Source organism: Schistosoma haematobium, chromosome 3 (genome assembly GCF_000699445.3).
Source record: "Schistosoma haematobium chromosome 3, whole genome shotgun sequence".
Classification (NCBI taxonomy): Eukaryota; Metazoa; Platyhelminthes; class Trematoda; order Strigeidida; family Schistosomatidae; genus Schistosoma; species Schistosoma haematobium.
This window is the reverse complement of record NC_067198.1, coordinates 45,868,112-45,886,735: the sequence shown is the minus strand read 5'-3', so window position 1 is coordinate 45,886,735 and position 18,624 is coordinate 45,868,112. Positions and strand designations below refer to the sequence as shown.

General features: G+C 36.4%; 1 protein-coding gene across 2 annotated transcripts; it reads right to left on the bottom strand.

Annotated features, from left to right (window-relative positions):
* Positions 1–3,629: 3,629 nt before the first annotated feature.
* LIN9_2 (Protein lin-9) lies at positions 3,630–16,971 on the bottom strand. Of its 2 annotated transcripts, XM_051213983.1 has the most exons (12): positions 16,911–16,971; positions 16,829–16,875; positions 16,646–16,792; positions 16,458–16,615; positions 16,134–16,427; positions 14,190–14,430; positions 12,469–12,834; positions 11,179–11,259; positions 11,004–11,129; positions 8,387–8,491; positions 5,168–5,334; positions 3,630–4,053 (listed from the first exon to the last, which is right to left on the bottom strand). In XM_051213983.1, exons 1-12 carry the CDS (start codon positions 16,930–16,932, stop codon positions 3,939–3,941), a joined length of 1,869 nt encoding a protein of 622 aa, XP_051070004.1. In that variant the 5' UTR covers positions 16,933–16,971; the 3' UTR covers positions 3,630–3,938. The 2 variants fall into 2 exon arrangements, with proteins under 2 accessions (XP_051070004.1, XP_051070005.1); XM_051213984.1 differs by having other exon boundaries at positions 16,134–16,792; positions 16,911–16,969.
* Between the last annotated feature and the right edge of the window lie 1,653 nt (positions 16,972–18,624).

Here is an 18,624-nt window from a genome sequence, read left to right as displayed (position 1 = left end):
CATTAATTCAAGCCTTTATTGTTCTTATCACAAATCGTACAGTTGTCACCACACTGTCAAGTTGTACTTTTCATTTATTTATGTAATCTATCCCACTGTTATCATCATTGACTCATAAACTGCCTTCATTGGTTTAATTCATTTCGTAGGTGCATATAGAAAAATATCACTGTATATTAGAGTATAGTCTGATGAAGATCTAATCTTGTTCTAAATTACAATATGGGAATTTTTCAAATTATGAATGAAACCTACAAATTAGCCAGTAGGCCGATAGTTTTTTTCTAATGGAATTAACAATGTTTTGGTAAAAGAAAAACATAGGAAGTTAAAAACAATTCTTTCATGAAACATTGATTAGTTTACCATAGTTTCATTATTTTTCTCGGTGAACAAATTAGCACTTGACATATGCTCATTAGTGACTGGCTTCATGAGGTATTTCCTAGAGTTCTAGTGGGAAGTAGTGACCAGTGTAGTTCAAACGGGTCTGTTGTGAGATAGTAACTCACTGAAGACAATGATGGATGTGTCACTGAATGTCGTGGATTAGTTGAAATTAGACATTAACAGCACTGGATACCGGCTCAGTAGTCTAGAGGTTAAGCGTTCGTGCGCGAAACCAGTAGGTCCTGGGTTCGAATCTCGCAGGGGGCGAGGTCGTGGATGCGCACTGCTGAGGAGTCCCACAGCAAGACGAAACGACCGTCCACTACTTTTAGGTTTTCCATGGTAGTCTAGCTTCAATTCACTCATGATCTCAACTATTAAGAAAATGTTTTGTTTTATAGTAATCATTGTTATGGTTTAGCCCTTTGTGCCAATGAAAATCATAAGTTAATCATTTTTGAAAATGTTTAACCATTGGTTACCAACTATTAGATAGTCAAACGTAACACACTGACTATCAAAATTTGTAGGTCATGAGTTCGATGCCAGTCAACTACGTAGATTAGCACTGTTAAAGAGTTACGTGCTAAGATAATGCAGTTGTTGATTTCTGCTTGATTTTTATTGATTTTATTTTGAATGATATTACTGAGAGTTGAGTTTAACCATTTGATTTGAAACATTTTGATAATTAATAACAGGGAAATCTGAAAACACGTATTTTTTGTTATCTATGATCAATATTAAGAATATTAGTGTTCATTTGTAAGTTGTATTGTGTACAAAATTGACCACTAGAAAACAGTAGCACTGATCAGATGTTATGTCCTAATGTTAGACTCTTCAATAGTCCGCATCAACGATCCTACCAACAAAATAACCTAGGACCTTTAGGTTTAACAATGAACGATTTAGAACAAATAGATTGAAATTCAACACAATCATTTTGTGATATGGCACGATGTTTACCCAATATTACTGGTGATAGTTGTTTCGCTACCAAAGTGTATGAACTCCATCAATTACAAATTATCACTAGAATTCTAAGAACATCTTTAAGTTAGTCACTAGTGAGCTGTAAACCATAGTTTACTTGTAAAGCTTTTGCTTAAATTCATCTAATTCCCATGAATGTTAGATTAATTTAAACAGTGAAAAGACTCATACAGTACGGCCTTGACAAACAAAGATTTATACATCCTTTTGTTTTGATTCATTTAGATATTTAAACATGATCGAACTATTTAACAACTGAATTTCCCATGTGATAGGAAATTTCACAGTTCAGTATACCGTAGAAGTGAAATGAAGAAATTCCATCATCACAGAATTTCTCATAGACTAAGGAAAATGTAGATGACTTCATAGTCATAGGTGATAAACGTGATGTGAACCGTTTGTTTAAAGAACTCAATACAAGTCAAATCCATACATATGAAGAAGTGATGAACAATCAACTTCCTTTTCAAGACATACTGACTAGTAGGAGAGACGATGGTTCTCTATATAAAAAAACCGACATAAACGGGGCAATATCTTAAATTCCGTAGTCATTATCCAATATATTACAAATATGGATTAATAAAGGGCTAATTCAGTAGGATAGTTGTATTTGTACTAGTGATACCATTGAAGGAGATATGAAGCTCTTAACTGACTTATGAACGAAAGTTATGCGTTTTAATATTTCTTAATTATTTGAGTCTTGTTCTGTTATATCCCTGAGTCGTTCATAAACTGTGATTTACGATTTAATGAGTTCTGGAAACTTAGGTGTATAAATCCATGAATTTTGGAATTACGATTTCTGCATGGCTAAATAGTAATAGGATTTGTCGGCTAAAACAGGAATGTGTCCTGAGCTGATAGTAGTTACGATCTATATCGATCACAGACCGAGGTTAGTTGATTTCGGTTAGAGTGCATCATTGTCCAATAGGCGGAAATGAAAGAGCTATGACGTCATGGTAAAAAAATTTCTCAACAATGTATTACACCACCAAGATCCAACAAAAGTGACACCGATGATGATTAGAAACTCAATAATCCATATTTCCAACTTGAACCAATTCTCAGTGTAATTAAATGGTAATCCCTTTAATGATTAATTTCGTAGTTTGATGCAACTATTTCAACACATACAAACTTTATTTACTTATCATTCCTTCATAATCATTAATCTAAACTGTAATGAAAATGTATGACTCTTCAGTCAGTTTGAATTGTAGCTAGTATCTATCAACCCATCACCAGAAAAAATACATAGGGAATATGAATGAGGATAGTTAACTTTTAGATCATTACTACTGTGACGGTAGTGACGTTACTAACGCGAGTCTGTTTTTGTTATTGCAAGGCAACAAAGAGTAAACGTACTGGGAAAAGGACAAGCCCTACATAAGCTGAACCCGTAGAACGATGAATAAAACTATTTTGTAATAAGTTTTCTCTTTTTGTACTTGAACTGCATCTTTCAATTTTCAAATATATATCTATTTGTGCCAGCACGCCGCGTTCTTACTTCAAAGGTATTTATCGGTCCTGATTGTTATATTATTCTTTCAGATCTCTCCTGCTTCCACCAAGTAAACGCTAATATTACATACTACACTACCACTAACCCAGTATCAGTTCGCGATCTTAATAAAGGCCAATTGTTCAAAAGAAAAAATGAACACACTAAAGTTGTTTAATAATTATGATATGAGAGGCCCCCTAATGCCCTGGTACGGCCGAGAGTGGGAAGAGTCAGCTCTCCGTTTCCAAATGCTCGCTCATTGTCACGTGCAAACAACCACTACCAGGGAAGTCCTATTCACTGCCTTCTCACAGCATTATTGTTGTTTACGAAATTGAGAGGACGAAAACCAAATATCCGGCAAATTTAACCAGGTTGGTGGACACGGAGAGTCCACCTAGGAGAGTTGGAAAACCCTGATTCCAAACCAATGGTGCACATTAACTCCAGGATCCTGAAGAGACAAATGACGTATTGGTCACCAACTACCATGGGACTGCATCTCCTAACATAACTCCACTGCTTTATGGATCAAACCTTTAGATCGAAGTCACCGGCGGTGACCCCCTAGGAAAACTACCTGCTTCGATTCGGGTAGTATCCTAACCCTCACAGAAATCGAATGATTTATGTAGTGCATATCTAGTTGGTGCCTCCTTGTTGTACCAATGTTGAAAGAAACAAACAATATGAGAGAAAGAGAGAGAGGCAAATAGAAAAATAAATACAATATATATATATTTTTTTATACAAAACAAAACAATATACGAGAGAACAAATTCATATTTATATTAACATAAACATTTTACTTCACCAAAGAAAACAAAAACAACAAAAAAAAGGAGAATAATGAATAACGAAAATCTTAAAAAAGATACTACACAATCATTATTCATCCTCTTTTTGTGTATCGTTTATTTTTTGTATATTTTTTTTCTTTTCCGGGAGAAAATCATCAACATAATGGTACTTTCATATCATTGATTTGTTGATTTATTCACAAGGAAGATTATGATTATGATTATCATTATTATAAATAATGAAAATGATTAGGATGTGTATATAAAAATGAATTTAAATTACTTAATGTACAAAGACCGCTTAATGTGTGATGGATAGAGATTTCCACACTATTTTCAAATACACTATAAAACAACAACAACAATAACAACAATAATAGAATGTAAATGGAAACAAGAAAACAAAACAAAAGTTAACTATATTCAAAAGATAAACTGTTGTTTATGACGACTTTATTAGGTTAGAAAATAGAATACAACCACCAATGAATGAGAATCAAGTTCAAGTGTGTTCAGTTTTAATGTAAGTAACCGGGAAAAACCCGTAAGAATCTATAAAACATTTAATGTTTCAAGTAATTTTTAATTATACTTATCTTTAATGGACAGGAAATTCTATTCTACTAACAATTTTTGTTGTCTTTTGAAGGTAGATTAAAAAAATAGGTTAATTGTAGTATTATGGTGTGGGTTACTTATATCCACATAAGTAGTATAATATAACGGTGGTCAGGCATAGAATGTATTTCAGCGGAACGCAACGCAATTGGTATGAAAAGGCATGAACAATGAAATCTGAGACAATGGATTGATATTTTGCAAATTAGCTAGTTACTATATGGTTCTCCGATTTTATTGAGATGCTCTGTAATTTTGTGTCAAATGCATTCTATTGTCCCCACTCGTGTTCTTATTCACTACAGTATATAACTGGATATGGTGAAATCATCAAATGAGTAACACTGAAGTAAAATGTAGGTGAGTCAGTTGATTGAGGTGATTTCAACATATGTCTAGGATGAGAAACCATTGTCTACCACAGTGTGCAATCAAGTAATCCGTTGAAGAGAGGCTAAAGAAACCGTCCACCGACTTATGCATGATAACAGAATAAGACGGATAATTTGCGCAAAATATATTTATTATACTAAGAAGTTGAACGCAGTTGAGAGGAAACATTGGTTAACTAGGATTTAGTGATAGTTGGGATATATCAGAAAGCCGTACCTGCAATTTTAAGGGAACTGGTGCTCACTGATGGATGCAAACCCCCGGTCACTAATTTTCATAGTCTCACACATCACAGTTATTCGGGCTGTGACGGTTTCTTGTAAGATTAGGTTATTTAGACTTGTTCTATGGAATTAGATCAGAACTAAAGACTAAACAAACATGACAGCACTCAGTTGTCAATCAATATAAACATTCATTGTTTGTTTTACGAATATTTAAAACTTACTGAACATTACTAGAATGAATACTCGATTTTAATTCATGTAAAGATTCTTGTATACTAGAACAATCATATGTAGATTCTTCATGTTCACTTAGTGAACGAATTTGTACAAGTAAACTGACAAGTTTTGTAATCAGATCAACTGTTTTCAAATTTCGGAATTTTTGAGCCTGTAAACAAAAGAAAGTAAGTTTAAATAATATTGATTTCACTACATGAAACAAACAGATGAATAGAATTGAATAATGCACAGGAGTGGAATACAGCATACACACTTTCTCCTATTTGAAACTCGTCAGCTGGATGAACCTACAACCATCTAGTGTCAATGTTTACATCGAACCCAGTACCTTTCACTTCTAGCGCCCAACGTATTATTCACTGGGCTTGTGCAACAAGGGATGACTTTTTATTCATTTGCAAGGGTTGTTTGGATCTTGTAGTTCATGTTAAGAACTGCAACTGATTTATCGCTTTTTGGCATATGTGCATTCTGTGTGGATTTCTTATTACTTAATGGTGGTATCGATGCAATTCGCACAAAATGCACATCTGTCAAAAAGAGATAAATCAGTTACTGTTCTTAACATGAATGGGAAGATTTAAACAACACTTATAAATGAACATAAGAACTATTCCGTAAATCAACGAAAATGTTGAAAAAACTAATCTCTACCCTAATGAATGCGGTTGATCTGACTTTAGAAGTACCATTTAAAAGTCTGCCATCAAAAAAGCCTATGATTAAAGAGAACTTTCAACACATTAAAAATCTCCAGTAGTAAGATTTTATTAATTACCCTTACTTTTCTACTATGCCTTTCTCTCTCTTACACCCTTTCAGGACAGACTCTAATTTGATCAATAAAGTAGTGGATAATCTTATCTATGATCAGGAAGCTTTTAACACCCAAATTTTATTACAAATTGGCATCTACGTTTTTCAGATTTAGGCTTTACAAAGACGGCTACTAATATAACATTTTTTGACAAGTTACTCCAACAGTTTAACAATCAGTAACACTTCAGGTCCTACAAGAATATAGTAATTAAAACACGATAACTAAACAGATATCAGTAAACGAAAAGAAACTGGATAAAACGCTTGAAAGCCGATTGATTCAAGTTAATTACAGTGCACAGAGTTGTATTAAAGTGGTCAAACAACTAAACTTCTAACCATTGGGTTGTACAGACGGATTGTGGCCAGCAGCCAGATCCAGAATGTGAAGTTTCATCCTAATTTCTGAATTCATCAGGTACGCGTGCCTAGATCTCAGGAATGTTCACAATCCATTTATTTAATGAAAGCTTGTGAATAGAAGGATGCGGAAACAAGAAAAATCATGATTTAGCCTATATATCTCAGAGTTTGTCAAATATTAGTTTATTTATTTGAACACATAAATATTGGTACAATATATATGCGCCACACAAAACAATGAGAATTTAAGGAGAAGGAAAAAAAAGTAAAGTGTAAAAGAAGAGAACAATGACGAAAAGATTGGGCCAAGGTAGTGTAATAATAATAAAAATAATAATAATAATAATAATAATAATAATAATAATAATAATAATAATAATAATAATAATAATAATAATAATGGGGGAACGGAAAGGTACAATAAGAAGAAATCATTCAGTTAAGGAAGATACAACCACTTTTTATGAAGAAAGTAAAAGGTTACAGCAGGATCGCCACTGCCCTATATTCTGAGCCATATCTGATAACGTCTCTAGCCACTGTGTTGCACCAACTCTCGGACCCCAACCAGGGAGTCGTGAAGGACCGACACAAGCCAGTCCTTTGCAGATTTCTTTCATACCACGACACCATGTCATGCACTGACCACCTCTCCGCTTCTTCCAACCAGTCCCAGAGTCGGCAAATAACGCACGACGTGGAATTCTCTGGAACGACATTCGTAGAACATGTCCAAGCCACCGAAGTCGGTGTTTCAAGATGGTGACACCAGTTGCATTATCATCCCTGTGCCCGAACACACGATGACGAATCTCTGCATTACTAACATGGTGTTGCCACTGGATGTCAGCAACCCTTCGGAGACAACGATGATTAAACACAGAGTCGTCTAACGTCCTCGACTCGAAGAGGCCAGATTTCACAAGCATAGAGCAAAACTGCTCTCACTGACGCGTTGTAGATCCGACCTTTTACAGTCAGACTAACATCACGAAGGCGCCAAAGATGGCCCAGATTGGCATAAGCCGCTCTGGCTTTCAAATATTAGTAATAATACTAATACAAGCTATAGGTTGCACACTCCAAACGTGTTCTACCATATAAAAACTTTGAGGCTGAAAGTTCATTGTATGGATTCATAATTAATTGCTGAATGAATCGAAAATTAATATAAAGCATAATACTGTCAAACTGTTCTACTAATAACTATTTAGCATCACCAGTTTAAACTATCAAGTTTCCAATAATCTCAACTAAAGAGTATCTGAAGATTGATTTTTACAGATACTTCGAATTCTCTCTATAAATACCGACGTACTTTTTATCGTTAATCTATAGAAGGAATAAACATCTCCTGAATTCCTAACTGTTGCGAGTTAGCTCAGAAGATTACCGCGGATGAGAGAAGAAAAGTACCGACTTCTATGGTGTTTTGTGTCATTATTGAGCATAGTTTCCGAATGGTGTAACCAAGTAAATTGTTGGGATATTCAGGAAAATATCCCAAAGATTATTCTGTCAAGTCTAATGCTATCCTCGGACTTGAGATGGTATTATTTTCTTATTGGTCAGTATTTATTTCAGGTGTCGTTTTCCTACTGGTCGATATTGTACAAAATGTTGTTTTCTATTTTATGGTACGATATGGTCTGCTTGGATGGTATATAAACAGAGTACGTTTGAAATATAATGATTCATATCTCCGAGGCTGAGACTTGCGTTCTGGACTCAACTGGCTAGGCTAGACAGGAAAGCGGGACCAATCAGAACCCTAGGCCGTCCTTACGTGTTTGCGCGTCTTTGGTTCGATCGATAATTCGCTGTCCTCTAATCTGCTGCCGTCACAGTTATAGCATAAATACTTAACAGTATGACACTATTATTTAGTAACCGTCTTTCATCTATGGATTATGAAATTCTGATAACATAAGAGAACGTTTTGATGTAATAAAATTTTTCTAAAAAATCTATTAATGAGATAATTTGGAAAAAAATAAGCATTAACTTAAATAACTAACCTGCATACTCTTTATTCGTGTAACGATTTCATAGGCATCTTCATCACAACGCTGTTTGAAATCAGCTGCTTGTTCTAACGGCGCTACACCATGTTCTTGAGCAATCTGTAAACAGAAACATGAATAAATTTTTGGGAATACACTATGTGTTGCCCCGATTGATTATAGTGAGAACCACTATGATGATCTTATTAGAGTAGTAACAAAAATATATGCAATATGTCATTAATCTAGTATACATTGAAAGGTTAAAGTGTGAGCTGGTTTCATGTAGTACTTTGGTAATTAAAGTTCGTTTATCTGCTGAGAATTATCGAAACCACTTGACTGTTTAAATCGAACGAAGTAGGCGATACTGTATTTACACCTCGTTAGTTTACTATTTGTTACAATGATACACTATTTTGTAACTGAAAACATAGTGATGGTCGATCAAAGGTGAATGCAATTACAAATCGAAATAAACTAAAAAAATATGTCGGTGAATTCATTTGCATTCACTTCGTTGTACAGGCCAGTGTCAACTTCAATATTCGACTTAACAAAACTCATTAGTAAGCAATCTCAATGATCCTGAAACAACGTATAATCTATTTCACGTTTTTTTTAAAAACAATATTCAATAAGTTAGCCATTCAGATATGATGTTGTTATCCCAAAAGATATTACAAGTATATTCATGTAGTCAGCCAGAGTCAAAGACAGTAAGAATGTGGATCCGTTAAAGTTGCTTAAACCCACATTATAACACCATAATAAAAATCAAGAAGACAAGTAGCAAGGGGAAGATACAATGGTAAACTAAACATGGAAAGTATTGTTCAGGAGAAATGGGTGAGAATGAAGATTTTGCGCCATGCCATACAACATCTGAGGCTATAGATTATGGTGAGCGGGGCTGACAACAACAACAAATCTGCACCTGCTGACATATCTCAGATCAAAAGTCAATGACTTCATGAATTAATATTATGTTTTGGTCCGGACGTCATTTAGCTTTTTTCTCTAATATATTTCATCCTATACCACCTATCCTCGCATAACGTGGCGAGGAATTATAAAGCATATATAAAACATGTTTCAACCACCTAGATCAATTAAGATTAACAGCCTTAACAATCATCTTGCTATCTTTACCTGAGAAACTGGAATTAACCTTATCAGTAGTTATTTAGTGACTCCATTATGTACAAGCAGTCCTTTGAAAACAACTTATAGGTCATAATTTAGTCGTAGATCAATACAGAATGGAAAGCTGTGTAGCCTGTTCCACTACCTAGTTACTGATATTCACCCTCGGAAAAACAACAGTCAGTCAGCTGCAACGTAGGACCAGGCACATATATGCATCGGTCCAAGTTGCCATACTTCATTAGCACAATAAGATGAACACCGGACTCGTAGGAGTAGTTAAGTCAATAGTGATAATATATAAAAGAAGAATTGCATATAAGGATATAGTACAGGAAGAAAGAATTAGAAAGAAAGGTATAAAGTGATTTTAATCTCATAGTTTAAGGGAAAACAAAGAGTGTATACACCTGAGCAATTGTGATCAATTCTGAGGCAAGTCATCCAGTCTCTAACCGCTGGTTACGACCAGCTGCCCTTCCTCGTTTCAGATTAACTATAGCCTTCTGAACTTGAGCTAGAGTTGGGGGACCTACTTCAATGTTTCATTCACACTGTCTGGGAATGGGGGGTAGTTGTAGAGTAGATGAAGGCCAGCTAAACTGTTCTCTAAAATGTTTCGCCCATCATTCTAAACATCTGGACTAGAAGCAGATGTGTCGTCTTTCTCCGAGATAGTCTCACTTACACTTTACAACAACAGCAACCTATTAACGAAATACAATCATCTATATACACATGATATTGGTATTTGATTAGTCACTGAATACCATATATAACAAATAATGGGGCACAACTGGATTTCACACGGATTATGCAATCAAATGTTATATTGAGTAGATATCACAATACATGAATAAAGACGAGTGATGGATGTCATACTAGATAAACACCACACAAATATGTTACTGAATTAAAACATGATATTGCGTGGTAGAACTTGGTGAAAGCAAGATTAGGTTTGCATCTGTCCCGAGTATTTGTTAATTATCAGTCTATAAGAGTTGGGCGGCCAAGCCAAAACGTGGCATCAGTGCTTGAAATCACTAACTTCTAGTCTGAGCCATATTGGTAAATACAGACTACTTGGTTGGGGTCCGCGTGACTATCGTAACTAATGGTTGGAGACTCTGGCTGACATGGCTCAAAATCAATCACAATGTTTTAAGTGTATACACACTTTGTCTTCCCCTAAACCGTGAAATTAAACTCGCTTCATATCTTTCTTTTACGAACTAATTCTTCCTTCCTGTACTATATCCTTATATGCAATCTTTCTTTTATATATTATCACTATTGACTTAACTACTCCTATGAGTCCGGTGTTCATCTTATTGTGCTAATGAGGTATGGCAACTTGGGCGGATGAAAACATGTACCTGGTCCTGCATTGTGACTGACTGACTTAGAGTTGCTTACACACTCCAACTAGTAATTTATTAAAAAAGAAAGTACACCTTATAAAATGTATGAAACAATAACTTACTTCATTTGCATATTGTAATACATGTACTAAATATTGATTTAATTCTTTATTTAAACGTTCTAAATGCATAACCAAAGTGAGATATGTATGTTGAAATTCTAAAGATAATTCAGCTTTATTAGATATCTATAATATATATATATGAACTATTGAAAGAAAGAAATTCACTACAAACTTTTCGTTCTGCTTCATCATTTAAATCTTGTAATTCATCAACACATCGTTTCTTAACTTCTAGAATTTTAGATAATTTTGTCTACAAGAGAAAAAACATTTTTCATTAGGAAAATACATAAAAGTGTAATTTAAACTGAATGTAATTCATTTACAGGTTTATATTAATGGTTTTAAGAGAAGGACCAAAATAAAAATGGATAAACACGAAAATGAACAGTATTATTATTCACGTTAATAAGAACCAACTAACAAGGAATATTGAAGTTAGGTGTCGATATATGATTGTATTAGCTAAGGTGATTGAGACATATGCTAAAGATGATTAATCATCAACTTAACTCAATTAGAGGTGTCGTAGGTTTTAGAAAGCCATGAACTGACATTAATAAATGTCACTAGTGTGTAAGATTAGTGAATTTTAGCCAAAGACTGTAGAAAAGCCCAAAACGACAAAAAATGTCCCACCGACTGCTCCGACGTGCGATGTTTCATGGTGTAGGGGTAGATTGAATGAAAGCTAGAGGCGGCCAGAACAAAACATGGCACAAATCCATGAAGTCACTGACAATTGGACTGAGCCATGTTTGCAGATGTACACTACCTGACTGGGATCCGTGAGACGATAGCAACCGATGGTTAGAGACCTTGAATGAAATGGCTCAAAATCGTTTGCAACGGCGCAGATGCATCCACTCTTTGTGTTCTCCCAAATAATAATCTCAATTCTTCATGTCCCTTTTTTCCTTTTTCCATATTTATTTCACTGGATTATACTCCTTGAATAACATCTTCAAACCCTAATCTTTCCGATTACTGCTTATACTTTTACTACCTCTATCACTGCCGCATTTAAATTGACAATTATATCTCTGTGCTAATGTGCTAACTTGAACTGATGTACGTACATACGAAGTTCTACGTTGTTGCTGACTGACTGAAGCATCAGAGAGCTAAAGTTTGCCGACAACTTCAATATGAATGTAACCCTAGGGGAAAAATAACTCATGGTTACTGATAGGATGAGTGAAAATTGATCCTAACTGTTAAAAATTAATTCATTGGAGATTTCCTGTAATCACTTATGAAATTTATTCATGTACATAAGCGTTTCACATCATTTGGGAAAAAACCCTATTTTTTGGTGCTTCAGTAAGTAATTTGACCTCGTGAGCAGCAGCCATAAATCAACATTTTACTCATTCGAACAATCCAAAAATTTGTTTAAGCCAAAGTTACGTACCACTTTTTATTTTATGAAGAATCACTGTCTAGGAAAAAATCTACTTACCACCATGACTAAAAATTTCATTGGATACCCTCCATATATATCGGCCTCATTGAGAAGTAAGCGACCACCTGAAGATTCATTCAAAGATAGTGCAGCACTGCCCATTGATGCAGCAACGTCACCGCTGCTAATTGCAGGGAGTTTTAACGGGGTTGACAAGAGATTATTATTATTAGTGGTAGAGGTGGTGGTCATGAAGTTTGGAGTTCTCGTCGACGGACTACCACCAATAGTTCCACCACTAGCTGCAGCTGCAGCTTCCGACTGACATAAAGGGCAGTCATGAACAGCTAAATCACCGGACCCACCACCACCTTGTCCTATTCCATGTCCGAATTTATGATGATGCATATGATGACGTTTGCCCTATAAAAAGAACAAATAGAGTTGTGTTGAAATGTTGTTAGACACCAGACTACTCGGACTTAAAGGAGCAACAGTTATCTACTGATATGAACTCTTACTTCAGATCAAATTTCGATAGCTTTGATCAAAAGGTCACAAAAATACATAGTAAAATAAATGTTTAGGAGTTATTAATCAAAAAGTTAATGTTTTTTTCTATCCTGTATACAGCCACTGTCAGGGAAGTCCTATTCACTGCCTTCTCGCAGCACTACTGTTGTTTACGAAATTGAGAGGACGAAAGGCGAATGCCTGGCACTTCAACCGGATTGGTCGACACGGAAGGTCCACCTAGGGTAGTTGGAAGACCTTGGTTCCAAACGAATGGTGCACATGGGCTTCAGGATCCTGAGGGAACAAATGGCGTATGAACCTACTGTTGGTCACCGGTTACCATGGGACTGCATCTCCTGACATTGCTCCACTGCCTTTTGGATCAGGTGTGGCCCCTTAAGGAAACCACCTGCTTCGGTCCGGGCACCCGGGCAATATCAGAGCCCACATACAAATCGAGTGACTTGTGTGGCGCACATGTATTCGGTGCCCCTTTGTTACAACGCTTACGTATGCAAATAAATAGATTAACTAAACTATCCCGTGCCTATCGACAGACATCAGCACGGTCTATAGTATCAAAAAAAACATTTTGTATGTGAGCTAGCTCTACACCCGACAATATTTTGTAATACTCAGCTAAATAGTACAAACATGATGCAAATAGATCAAAGCACTCGCGAATGCCTTTTCAAGCACAGGGACCCATTTATGTTTAAACCTCGAGAAGTCAGTGCACGTACTGAAATGTGTGAAAAAAACATATTTATACTTGTCGGTGGATTTTTGGGTAAGTACACAACTTAGATTAAAGGCAAAAATGTTTGGCTATGTTAAAAAGGCGTATGTGGAAGAAAAGTGACAATAGTTGGTAACTTTTCACAAATACACAGATACGTTTATACTGACTCCATCTGACAATTTGTACGACCTTTGTCGGGCTAAACAAAACTAGATAACTTTTTAAGCATTGACAAATCACCGTGTAATTTTGGACAGCACTGTATGAAAAAAGTATGTTGAGCAGCCAATAATGTCACTGAAACTAAAGTAATGTGATGTGATAAAAGAAACTGCAAACTAAACAAGTAAAATAGTAAAATACACTGGACCACATTTAAGTCTGATGACCAGGTAAAACTTGGTAAAACGAATTATCGCCTGACGAGAAAAGATTCTATCTTGGTGATTTTTCAAAATTAATCTTTGTACATATATGACATTCTACACATTATTTTTACAAATGCGAATCAATCAATTACCTGTAAAGCAGATTGTGCCAGAAGTCGAGCGGGACTCATGAAAAGATTACGACTGGCTTTGTGCTGGGTTTTGTATGCAGACAAAGGTATAGTTTCTTGGGGTAAAATACTCAGGACTTCATAGTCAGGTATTGACCGAGTGCCAAGAGCAGGCTTATCGAAAGTGACACGATAGCAATGTCTTAGTGCATCGATAGCGTCAACTTTCCCAGTGTACAAACCATCCGTTGGGTAGCGAACCCTGAAAATGTGTAGACGTTAGACGGTGCAACTGTCAGTTTTTGCATAATTAAAGCATGAAATTCTAAAAATCATTACTTAATCAATATTTCTATAATATTACTGGAACTTCAGTAAGTGCGTATGGTCTTGATTATTAAACTTATTACGTAGAGATTTGATAAATCATTTTATGAAAGGAGGAAACTAGTTCTATAATCTGTAGTCGAGACTAATCAAACACAATTGGACCGTGGCTTAAAACCAAGTTTATGAACCTGTATCTGATAAAGGAGTTAACATAAAAAAGGTCAAACCTATCAGTCTGTCAGAAATTTAAATAAGTGAACTACTGTGATTATCCACTGATGATATTTACAAAGTGCTCCAATAACGACTAGGTATTGATAATTATTGGGCGAATTCCATTTGATGCTAGTCTCCCAACACTTTTATACAAACGGCAATAGATCACCAGAAGTAATTCAATTTATTAAGTTATACTTACATGAACACCAAATCAACTTAACTACTAGTGCTTAAAAGAGGCAGTAAAGTGGTTAAAAGAAATCTGGAGATGTACTACTACAATCAAATTACTGGAGGCGGCAGTCAAATCTATCGGGATCGAGAAAACCACCTGATTATCCAAACTATTTTCCGATTGATCAACTGAGAATTAACGAAACTCTGGCTAGAAACGAATGACTAGGCGAACAGAAATTACTTTTTGGTGTGTAGATAGTTGAGCTACCTTCAAAAACATTCAGTCCACGAAGAAATATGATGACAAACAATAACTTTGGAGCTAGAAATTTTGCTTGACGTGGGTTAAAGTTTTAGTCCGTTAGTAACAAAGTGGAACTTCGTACGTACGTACATCAGTTCGAGTTGCCACACAACATTAGCACAGGGATGCAGTTCAAGTTTCAGATCCGTCTTGTGTCATACTTGAGAAACAGTCTACTTCCATACTTCCTTGTGGTGCACATCGTTCATTCCACTGACAGTGGATACGGCCGAGGGTGAGGAGTCATCTCTTCCTTTCGACATGCCCACATGGTCACGCGTATACAACCACTACCAGGAAGGTCCTACTCACTGCCTCCTAGCAGCGGGCGTGTTCCTCACGAAATTAAAAGGACGAAAAGCGAATGTGCAGAGCTTCAGCCGGGTTGGTAGATATAGAGGATCCATCTAGGGGAGTTGGAAAGCCATGCTTCCAAACCAAAGGTATACATTAGCTCCATGTTCTCGAAGGAAAAAGTGACTTATGGATCTATTGTTGGTCACCGGCCACCATGGGATTGAATCTCCTAAGGTTGGTCCACTGCCTTGTGGATTAGACTTCTAGATCAAAGGATCCAGGTGTGGCTCTCTAAGAAAACCACCTGCTTTGATTTGGGCACCCGGACAGTGTTACAGTCCTCACATGAATCGATTATAACTGCTGCTGGCCTCATTGTTATTGTGTCGTACCAATGGTTATGTGTCCAAACAAAAACAATATACTTGACGACACTGTCTATAACCAAACTAGTTAGGTCTTACATTATAAGTGTGGATCATGTTCTAATGGAAGATGCACGTGACTGCTAAGTATAGTTCTGAGTAAATAACTGCTGACTTTTGTGCAGCAAACAAATGGAACAACAAAAGAAATTAACTCAGCTTTATACTTGTATTAACATGATCCAGGTGACGATAACAAGTTAAAATTCTTACCTAGCGGTTATCTTCGTCCCTATTATTAATGGCATTGGAACGTGCATATCGTCCGGCAGATCTCTTAAGAACTCTAGTTGCACTGACCGAGTAGCTTGCAAGGTGCGGATTTTTTCACGCTTTTCATTAAGGGAACGACGTTCTTCGTCAAAGAAAGCTGTAGAACAACGACGTGGCTTTCCCATCAAACGACGTAATAACGACCAATGAGCACGTGATAAACGGCGAGTTTTGACGTTTGGAAAGCTCTCACGAAGACAAATGCGGAAATCATTTTCGCCTAGTAATAAAGGTCTGGAGGAATACAATCGAAGGCTATATTACCTGTCCAAATTGGAGTAGAACCACTCGTAAAACACCCATTTATGTGCCTTTGGTAGCTTTAAAACATTCCGCAAACGGACGGCATTTGTTTGTGCCATTCGCCTTTCAGGATGATGCATTTGTGTACGCCAGGGCATATGCCCAATCATTGATTTATGCTACGAAGTTACATTGGTGATATAACATACCAGTTTAGCAGGCTTCCTCACTTTTGGTGACATTTCTTCTGCTTGTACTGGGGGTCTTGGGGAATGCAGTAATCGGGGTTTGTAATTTGTTGGGGGCTCGTAATAATCATCACTATAGTACCGGTTTTTCTTCCGAACCCGAGGCGGCTATATTCATAAAGTTGGGGGAAAAGACACACTTACATTTTTCCTGTAGGGGCTATTGTACTCCTCTCCTTCATCCCCGGAATCTGATAGGTGAAAACCAGTTATTTATCAAACTTACAATTCTGAGCTTCCGAGGACATTTTGAATCAAAATGCCGGCGGGCTCGCAACAAGGACTGGCGGAATAAGTCCACCGGTACAATGTCCAATAAAATTTCTGTGGTGAAAAACTTCAAGGACTGAATAACAAACTTTATTAGGACTCAGCCCAGTTCAACTACTTTGATACTCAATATATTATGGTTCAAGGGGGTCTGTACTTTTTATTAAAAGTAAATTGTAGTGGCAAATCAGTCTTCAGTATTAAGGAAGGTAGGTTGGTGAACCTGTATTAATCCTGACACATTGCTAACCAGTGAAGGCCCAGCTCCTCCTTGAAAGTATTCACAGATGGGGCTGGTTTTTTCAGATTCAGATTTGTGTAGTAAGGACAGAAAGCATACGGCCTATGTAATTCCTTTTCTAGTATGTTTCTGTGATCGTCCAGTCTTCTCTTGAAAGAGTCAATTGAAGGTGCGGACACCACTGCTTCAGGTAGCAGGTTCCAAGTATTGATGAATTGGTGTGAAAACCTGTATACCACGGATATTTTGTTCGTTCTTGGCTTTTCTACTCCCCTGCTATGTCCTCTGAGGTGTCCTGTAGTGTCAGTTATTATGCCAAGCCCATATACCTTATTCGAGCTTTCGGACATCCCATTCTATTCATTTTACTTGAGCCATACATTGACCTTGTTATTTATTCGCTTATCAATCTAGACTGTTTTTATATGAGCGTATATGTGTGTGCCCTTCTTATTCCATTAATCACATGTCTGTAGCTTTATTTTGTCTGACTATAAATATTGAGTAACGCTTGACAAAGATGGAGTTGGCTTCCCATCCATCTTCCATACGTGTCGTTTTTGATTTGCTATGCTTCATTCGCTTTATGTACGAAATATATGTATTCTCAAGTCAATCCTCGTTATTCGACTTATTTAATTCCGTTATTGGATAACGCGATTTAAGTCGACGATGATATACGAGAATCAGCGATGACAAACATCTATACGATCTTGGAGTCAGATCCACGAGCCACCAAAGTGGTAAGCCCGCCGACGACGAGCGCAACGCAGCAAGCTACGTCGATGAAGAGATTTCTGCACTTGATACATCCGACGAACACACTCAACGGGTCCAGCTCAATATCTAATCCGACGCACTCAGCAAAGCCTGTGTAGAACGACATGGACATGCACAAATCTTATTATCTTATTGTTACTTTGTCCTCATGTCAATTATCCTCATTGATACATTTGTCGGATTGTTCCATTACGATACAAATTGTCATTATATGCTTATTATTACATTATTGCCAATATCATGACCGAATGTGGAATTATTAATCTTGTTCGTGCTGTCATTAACTTATGACATTTTCGCAATCATATCACTCACCGAACAAATTACCATTCTATGAAAATTCCACTCTGCGTAATGACATCCAGAACTCATTGGAATATTTTTACTGTTCGAAAACGTGAAATTTTCCTGCTTTAAGTGAGTTCGTTCCAATTTTTCATGTCATTTTGATCTAATATTGCATTCATTCACTTAGTCGAGGTCAGCAATTTATGTTATCACAACATACATTTTTCATTTCGAAATCGCCTACTATTATGTCTGTGGATGCCTCTAACTAGCTGATTAGAAACCATTACGTTCATATTATCTCCTCGTCCACATGTATAACCACATGCCGCATCATTAATTACCCAAAAAAATTATTCGA

What these genes read in the sequence shown, in the direction of transcription:
- LIN9_2 (XM_051213983.1), bottom strand. Translation starts at nt 16,932, where the DNA reads ATGTCCTCGGAAGCTCAGAATT. An exon ending in TGGCACAATCTGCTTTACAG is followed by an intron (nt 12,835 to 14,189) that starts GTAATTGATTGA and finishes TTCTTTTTATAG; the next exon opens with GGCAAACGTCATCATATGCA. An exon ending in TATTACAATATGCAAATGAA is followed by an intron (nt 8,492 to 11,003) that starts GTAAGTTATTGT and finishes TTCTGTTTACAG; the next exon opens with ATTGCTCAAGAACATGGTGT.